Source organism: Sinocyclocheilus anshuiensis, unplaced genomic scaffold (assembly GCF_001515605.1).
Source record: "Sinocyclocheilus anshuiensis isolate Anshui unplaced genomic scaffold, SAMN03320099.WGS_v1.1 scaffold700, whole genome shotgun sequence".
Classification (NCBI taxonomy): Eukaryota; Metazoa; Chordata; class Actinopteri; order Cypriniformes; family Cyprinidae; genus Sinocyclocheilus; species Sinocyclocheilus anshuiensis.
In genome coordinates, this window is record NW_015555756.1 from 241,641 (window position 1) to 250,793 (window position 9,153).

Here is a 9,153-nt window from a genome sequence, read left to right on the forward strand (position 1 = left end):
ACTTAAAAATAAAACTTAATTCAAAAGAGTAGGCTAATACAAGGGATAGTAAGCTATAAAATAACACTGGTTTATGTTCTTCTATGCATTATTTTGGTACGTTTGCATGTTTTAAAGCAGGTCGTTTAATCTAATTATTGGTTTAATAGTCATATAATTACTAAGCATTTTCTGCTCATCACGATTAGGCCTGCCACAACACTGAAATCAACAAATATGCTAAATAGATTGTGCTAATAATGTTTTAATGGTTTAAAAAAAAAATGACAATCTGAGAAGAAAAAAAAAAAACATTTGTGGTCTTTCCAATCCACACCTTTCCAGCCTCTCCTCCAGTTAAGAATTTTTTTGGAACCCTGAAGAGCCCACCCCCTTCGCGGTCTTCTAAAATCTTATAGGTCAATTACCTGTCAGTCATCAGAAAACAGAACGCCTATTGGCTAGCTAGGCAAAAAAATTAGGTGCTTTATAAAATACGTCTCCCAAACTGCTGCACATATCATCGCATCCGGGGTGCGGGAAGCGCAGGATTTCCTGGTTCTGTTGCTCAACTGGACACATCCAAGTTTTAGATTCGCAGAGGTACCTAGCTCATTTTAACATCCATCGATTTAATGTCTTAATCAAAACCTTCTCATCTGTACGTGCCCTAGACTACACCTTGCCGTAGTTAGTCTGAAGTAAGTCATTAAAGATGTCCGAAGCCACAGTGGCCGATACTCGTCGGTTAAACTCTAAACCGCAGGACCTGACGGACGCCTACGGCCCTCCCAGCAACTTTCTGGAAATCGACGTGTACGACCCCCAGACTATAGGAGTCGGCCGCAATCGCTTCACCACTTACGAAGTCCGGATGAGGGTAGGCTGGCCCAGTGAATGAATGTGATTGTGTGTTTGTGTCAGAGAGTCTGCGGCTCGGTTCGGCCTAGCTAACGTTAGCCTGCGAGCTAATGCTAACTAACACCTCACTCGACGTGAAAGAATCGTATCCTTCGGAAAGCTTCTAAAGAGGGGACTTTATTGTATTAACTGTTAGGTTTTTGGTCTAAAATCGGTTTTCTATGTGGGCAAGTTGGGTTAGAGCAGTTTTGGCGGAGAGAGATTGAGCTAATTTAGCTGTTGTTGTTACTCTGTCAACCATCAACAACTTCTAGCCAGTTGCATCTAAGCCATTAAGATAAACATTTGGATGCGTTACTGTTCCAAATGCATAATTTTGTTGTTTTAATAATACCTGTAAATTTGTGTTAGATGAATTCGAGAACATTCTGCATCGTGTACACCGCTAAGATATGTAGACATTATTTAATAATCATGTGACTTATTCTGCTTTCTCCGGTGAAATCTAGACAAATCTTCCCATTTTTAAACTGAAGGAGTCGTGTGTTAGACGAAGATACAGCGACTTCGAGTGGCTGAAGAATGAGCTGGAAAGAGACAGCAAGGTATCACATCCTGGAGACCTTGCGGGAAACATCTTGTCATAAAATACTCGTATTGAACATATGGTTGTCTTTACATGTCCTTACAGAAAAATGTTTTACTTATTAAAAAACGGTTGGTTGTACGAAACACTGTAAAGCCTGACATCTGAACTAATAGTCAAAGAATGTGTATTTTTAGCAATAGGACTGCTTGTTCAACCTTTAGCTAAAATATATTAAAAATTCAAATGCGTCGTTTTGTTTTTTTGTATCATATTTGATACATCAGGCTTTTTTGGCCTATGGTCTGGTATAGTGAGAATATGGAGCTCAGACTAAAAGAAGAAAAAACACCTCAGTCAAACAGTAAAAATATGCAATTTAGTGCAGTTATTGGTATTTATATGGGGGAAAAAATCATTTTAAAGGTATCTATAGTAATTTATTTTATGTAAATCATTGAGATTTTTAAAACAATATAGCAGACGTACATGAAATGCATATGCATACGCATGATCTCTTGTCAGTCTATATATCCCAATAATATGTCTTAGTAAGATTACATTTAAATGCTTAGTTTTATGATAAAAGTTTTGTCGTTTTTATTGTGGGGGGCAAAATATAATCAAATGCAATGGAAAGATGTTTGAGAGATTGACAAACTTTTCTCAAAAGCCTGATGCAATTTTTATATTTACATTTATAGAATTATCCTAATAAACGTACTGAACAAGTATAATCTATCAGTCAAGTGACAGAAGGCATGTAGTAGATTGTGCGCAACAGGCTTTTCAAGTTTTTATCATGTTGATAATTTAGAAGCCTTAGAAATTCATATATCAAATATGATGCAGTATGCTTTATAGGGTTAAAATCGTTTTTAAAATGTGTGAAAATATTTCCTAGATTGTTGTGCCTCCATTGCCTGGAAAGGCATTGAAGAGACAGCTTCCCTTCCGTGGAGATGAGGGCATTTTTGAGGAGTCCTTCATTGAGGAGAGACGAGCTGGGCTTGAACAGTTCATCAACAGGTTAGCCATCGAAATGATACCTGAGGGACACTTGTAAATTATAAATGAAATGCAAGACAATCAAGCAAATGCTTAATGTGTGAGGGCCTGAAATGATTACACAAATATATTGTGAATTATGTTTTCAGATTTCATGGATTGTTTCTCATATTCCTTTACAGAATTGCAGGTCATCCTTTGGCCCAGAACGAACGCTGTCTTCACATGTTCCTGCAGGAAGAAAGTATTGACCGGAACTACATTCCTGGAAAAGTACGGCAGTAGGGTTTTCCAAACTGGGACAAGGGAGGGTCTTCTTTCTTCGCTTGTCAGCTTCTGTTCCCATTCATCTGCATACAAAGTGCAGAGTAATATTTATTTTTACACCGAGCAAAATCGAGATACCTGATGAACCGTGCAGGACTTGGTTTTATTTAACAGATCATGTTTTGTACATGTGTCTTGAGAGTTTCTCTTTACACACACATTGTATTTCTTTATTATCTATACAGTGTACTTGTTAGTGTGTGTGTATTATATAACTATACATTAAGCTGTAGCACTGTAAAGCAAAGAGGGTTGGCTCATATCTTTGTCCTCTCTGGCGTCTGTTGAAAGAACATGTGCTTTTCGAGTTCAAGAGTTGAGGTGTATTGCATGTTATTCCAAACAGCGCAAATGCTTAAAACATTTAGGGAGCAATGAAGAGCTGGTTTTGCAGCAGATTAGAAAAATGGTCATAAATGTAAAGCATTACACTGTTCGACTAAGAAGCAAGCTGAAAAAATGTTCTGGGCTGTGTTTCAGGCATATATTTGGAAAATGTACTCGTTTTTGTAGTCATGTGACCATAGGCAAGACTGTACAATTCTAGCCAGTATTCATAATCACAAACTCAACTTGTATATAATGTTGCCTGTTGCTCCCTTAACTATTGAAGCTTGTTTCCTCCAAAATAAAAAAGGTAATTGCAACTTTTTAATCACATAATTCAGATCTTTTTTTCCCCCTGCAATTCTGAGTTTATATCATAATTTCTCACCTTTTGTGATTCTGAGAAAAAAAAAGTCATAATTTTGAGATAAACTCAGAATTGCAGGATCTTAACTTACATTTCAGAGAAAAAAGGGTTTGTGAGAGGGAAAAAGTCACAATTACCTTTTTTATTTGTAAACTCACAAAGTTGAAATTGTGAGATTTTGTTACCTCCAGTTACCTGTATTTTTTTTTATTTTTTTTTATTTATTTATTTTTTTGCTGGCAGAAACAAGCTTCCATACATAACTGTCCAATACATAATTTGAATACAATTTTAAAGTATCATCTTACAAAAATATGAATGTTGCATTTCAATCTGATTAACGCACATACTGGATTATGAAGAGATTAGAACCTTTTAGTTCCAGTTTTATGTGAAAAGATATGGTTCTGGGATTATGTTGGAAGATTCATGCTAATCTGTGTTAGCAAACAAACAACTTTCAAAAATAAAGTATATATCAGGCCCGTTTAGTATGAATTACCCAATAATAGGCATTGAGTAGTTGGAAGGTATGTTCTAAAAACTGATATTAGGGTTGAAATTATATTAATATTAATATTAGGTGCTGTAATGTCCTTTTGTCAACCACTATGGAGTTTTCCAAAGTAATTAATAAACAAATGTACCTATTTTTGGTATGAAATAAGTGCGCAAGACCTGCGTTGTATGTGCGTCCAAGTTAAACTCTAGGAGTCGACAGTGCGAAAGATCCAAAAACAGCTCTTTAGAAGGACAAAATATGTGCCAACTGTTTAAAGGTTGTCCTGCCAAAGTTCAGTCATTTTCCTCAGAATGACTCTATATTTATGTTATCTCCTGTGTTCATCGATTTGTGCCTGTGACGTTTGTCTGTAAATAAAGTAAAACAAAATAGAGCACCGGATGGAGATTTTATAATATCAGAACTTTTTTCCTTATTCTGTTTATTCTCTCTTCCATTTTAGGTGTGAATGACGTAAGTTTTGTTTTTTTACTCTCAGTATGTTGTAACTGATGTGGGGAAACGATGTCTGCATGAATGCTAATAATTCAAATCAATTATATGGGGGTAAATGCCGTCTCATGGTCATACTTACAAAACTAATTTTAATGTTGTCTTACATCCTGTTGCTTTGCTAATTTTTATTTTGCATCTGCTTGTCATGACCCTTACAGTCAACGTGTATTTGTAAAATTACTGCCGGCTGCATGTCCTGATTTGCATGCTTCATGTTGTATCTTTTTTTTTTTTTAAGGAATAGTTCACCCAAAAATGAAAATTAGCTGAAAATGTTCTCTCCGTCCGGCCATCCAAGATGTAGACGAGTTTGTTTCTTCATCGGAAAAGATTTGGAGAAACTTAGCATTACATCCCTTGCTCACCAACGGATCCTCTGTAGTGAATGGGTGCCGTCAGAAGTCCAAACAGTTGATAAAAACATCACAATAATCCACAAGTAATCAACATGACTCCAGTCCATCAGTTAATGTCTTGTGAAGTAAAAAGCTGCATGTTTGTAAGAAACAAATGTAGCATGAGGACGTTCTTAACTTCAAACCGTTGCTTCCGGCTGAAGTTCTCTATGCATAATATTGCTTTTTCCAGTGAAAAGCTTGTCTTGTCTGAACCATGAGAGAAATATGCACATATCAAGCACTGTTCACAAGGCAAAATAGCTCTAAACAAATACGTCAGTGGATTTTGATGTGAGGACAACAGAGGATGGACTTTTTCACTGGATTAAGTGTCATGGATTATGGACTTGTATTGGCCAGAAGCAATGATTTTAAGATAAAACACCTTAATGACGGATTATTTACTTACACACTCACACACACTGCTTTTCACTAAACGAGATGTTCATTGATGGACTGGAGTCATGTGGATTACTTGTAGATCATTGTGCTGTTTTTATCAGCTGTTTGGACTCTCATTCTGACGGCACCCATTCACTGCAGAGGATCCATTGGTGAGCAAGTTATGCTAAATTTCTTCAAATCTGTTACAATTAAGAAATAAACTCATCTACATCTTGGGTGGCCTGTGGGTGAGTACATTTCAGCATTTCTCATTTTTTTTTATTTTTGGGTGAACTTGCTTAATGGAGTAGTTAATTTCACACGATACTCAGATTGTTGTTATCACTATCCAATCAAGTTTCCCCCCCTAAACTAAAATGTAATAATGGAGGCAGCATAGTTTGCCCTGAGTGCATTAGTACTGTCAAGATTTCTAACCGTTTTGTTTCATGTCTCCTGGCCTGTGATCCAAAGGTTTTGGTAAACCCCCCTCCTCGTCCTGGACCCATCTGCTCTACCAGCTCTTTTCTGCACATCAGTCAAAGCCTTTCACAGCTGCTGTCCATGATATTCTGTATATATTTCTATTCTCTAATAGAACTACAACACCTGTTTCACCCTGAGGATGAACTCATCTTAATGCTGTATTTATACCTCATGCATTCTTTTTGTGGAAAGACACATTCTTTTTTGCTGATCTTTAAGCAAATATTCCTTTCTCTAAAAACAGTGCTTTCTGTGTTTATTCTGGTTAAAACTCCTGGCTTAAATCCTTTCAGCCAAAAATGTATATGTATATTATAGAGAGAATTTGATCAGGCCGCATGACATTCCTCAGTGTATTTTTAATTTCAAGTTTAAGTCTTAGATTTAAAGTAACATGCTTCCCCTAGTGAAAAATAAATATAATTAAATGTATTTGAAATACATTTATTGCATGCTAAGTAAACTACAAAAACATTTACATATTTAGAAACGTAATAATACCCTGCAGTTGCACCTTTAGTATAATAAAGTCTGCTCAATTGGAACAACTAATTTTGTACTAACGCACTTTAACTGTGTGGAAGTAGTCCTGAAGTCTAACTGAAGATATACTTAAGTAGGCCTATATTTGATTGTGCTCAAGTAGAACTATTGCAAGTATACTTTAGGTACACAATATCTTGGATTTAAAGAACGATATTATTCAAAGATCATACAATCCGCATCAATAGTGACAATAAAACACATTTTCGGCTTAATATGAAATGTGTGTTGTGCACAAGTAGTACTCCAAATAAAGTTTAATTAAAATTTTTATATCAGTAAGTCTTAAGCGATGTGTGTAAATATGTTAATAGATTTGAACTATACTTAGTATGAAATAAATACATTTTACTAGGGTCAAGAAAAGCGATATCATCTAAAAACAAATTAACGAGGTCACAAAAACCCAGAGAACAGTTTTTATCAAGATGACACCAACTGACCAAATGTAGCACTTCAGAAGCTAAAATTGTCTTCCTTTACGTTCCATATTTCATTTGTATCTATTTGACTTTGGATATGTTTAAAACAAGGCTTTTGCAACCATGTTTAAATGTATTTTCGTTTGTTTAGTGTCCGTGTATAAGTAAAGCTTCGGGAATGTACATATTCAATCACTGTGAAAAACTGAATTCCATTATGACAAAATGTGTCACATTTGCTCTTATGTTTCTATATGCCATCTCTTAGAATGAGTTCTGTTCTTTTCTGGCTCTTTCTATTCTGGTTATTTTCAGGACTGTGTGTAAAGAAAAGGGCACTCGTTGATTTTTAAACAGATAGCCATTCTTTCTACCCATTAATAAACCCTCTCCGTCTCCTTCGATGTATTTTCTCATTTTGTTCTATGAAACCATACATTAAATAGTTAAGCGAATTATATAGTTTGGAATAATATATGTCCACACGTCAACGATTTTCTATTTTATTAGTCTATGTAATTCATCAATCCCTGACAAAGAAGGCTGTTTTCTTGAATGTAGCCACGAGGTGGCAGCGCTGCAGGAACTGTTCGTCATTTCATGCAAAGAAACTTGCAAGTTAACCCTAGTGGGGGTTAGTTAATACACAATAAACGCTCCGTTTTTATATATAATATTATATTATAGGCCTACTGGTCAAAATTGTGGAATAATTAGGCATCATTAGGCTACTCCAATGTCTGAAGACCAATGTCTGTTAAATATTTCTCTGGAAACGGTTAGCTATACATTTTTTCAGGATACTTGCATGAATAGAAAGGTCACGAACAGCATTTATTTCCACAACAATATTAAGCAGCAAAAGCCGTTTTCAACGTTGATTTTCCTAAGAAATTCTTGAGCAGCAAATCATCTTATTGGAATGATTTTTGAAGGATCATGTGACACTGAAGACTAATGGCTTTGTCATCACAGGAATAAATTACATTTTAAAATATATTAAAATAGAAAACATTTTAAATTGTAAAAACTTTTCACAATATTACTGTTTTTATACTGTTTTTCTTTAATTTATTTTAAAATGTCAGCCTTTGTAAGCATAAGATTTTCCCCCAACTAAAACATCTTCATTAATCCAAACTTCTGACTGGTAGTGTAAATTGTATATTAGTGGGCTAATGAACTACAAAATCACAAATCTGGGTGTGCCCAGTTTATTTTAAGACCATTTTATTGAATACAACTGTGTTTTCAGGCCACTTGCCCTTGTGTGAAGTGCTCTGGATTAAACATGGGGGAGGGAAAGCGTTGGCGGGCAGGTCAAGTCTACCTGAATGAGCCTGTCGTGTAAACTGTGTAAACGCTGCTTGGATATGGATAAACTGACACCATTACTTCTTACAACCAAGAAGAGGACTGTTAATAGGATTAATATGTTCCTCATTTAGATCCCGGATACTTTTGGATATACTATTAGTCGAGTCTAATCGGCAGTGTGCGAGTCACATGGACAAACCAGCTCAAAGGTGATTTTATTTTCACTGTATACATTTGATTATTTTCATGTGTTTCCACAAATGCTTTATTTAAAGTCGTTTTGTTCACAAGGTGTAAAAAGAGGGCTTGCGCTTATCACCCATTCTCACAAACATTACAGAGAAGAATAGGGATAAATATTCATTAAGTAACACTTGCCATTCACTTTAAAAGACTCCATCTGACTAGCGGCAGTTAGACTGTAAATGAGTTTGCGCATAACGCATGATTGCAACATTACTCTGTGAAGTGGAAGCTAAATGGGATATTTTTGATGCCTACACAAACTGACACAACATATCCACCGATGTCAAAGACCACAAGGCTTTCTTTGATGCACAGACTTTAACCCTATGAAAACATGCTAAAAGGAGCAGCCAAATGGACAGACGTTAGATTACATGTGCTTTGTTAAGTCCGAAACTTCAGTGCATGGATGAGATCACAGAATGCAAGGCTGTGACCTGGTTTCCACTGTTTTATGATGTTTCAATCAACTTGACGGGATGGAAAAAGATTAAACAAGAATTGAGGATATGCACCACACTTTTTGTCTGGACAGGAACCAACAAAACTGTACCCTCCTAAAAATGAAGTTTCTTTATTGCGATTGATGGTACCATGAAAAAGCTTTATGTTATTTGATTGTTATAGTGGAGGAAGGTTCTTTAGATTAATAAAATGTTAATTACACTAAGAAAAAATTGGTTCTTTTAGCAACTGTTTACCTAAACATTATTTGAAAAACCTACAATTAAAAATAAAGGTTCCAAAAAGGGGTTTTTGCAGTGATGCCTTATTAGAATTATTTTTGGTTCCTCAAAGAACCTTTCAGTAAACGGTTCTTAAAGGGGTCATATGATGCGATTTCAAGTTTTCCTTTCTCTTTGGAGTGTTACAAGCTGTTTGTG

General features: G+C 35.6%; 1 protein-coding gene across 3 annotated transcripts; it reads left to right on the forward strand.

Annotated features, from left to right (window-relative positions):
* Positions 1–462: 462 nt before the first annotated feature.
* LOC107673821 (sorting nexin-12) lies at positions 463–6,119 on the forward strand. Of its 3 annotated transcripts, none has more exons than XM_016467621.1 (6): positions 463–859; positions 1,350–1,445; positions 2,331–2,455; positions 2,617–2,707; positions 4,421–4,430; positions 5,714–6,119. In XM_016467621.1, exons 1-5 carry the CDS (start codon positions 695–697, stop codon positions 4,424–4,426), a joined length of 483 nt encoding a protein of 160 aa, XP_016323107.1. In that variant the 5' UTR covers positions 463–694; the 3' UTR covers positions 4,427–4,430; positions 5,714–6,119. The 3 variants fall into 3 exon arrangements, with proteins under 3 accessions (XP_016323107.1, XP_016323105.1, XP_016323106.1); XM_016467620.1 differs by having other exon boundaries at positions 466–859; positions 4,421–4,431; positions 5,730–6,119; XM_016467619.1 differs by lacking the exons at positions 4,421–4,430; positions 5,714–6,119 and having other exon boundaries at positions 2,617–2,719.
* The last annotated feature ends 3,034 nt before the right edge of the window (positions 6,120–9,153 follow it).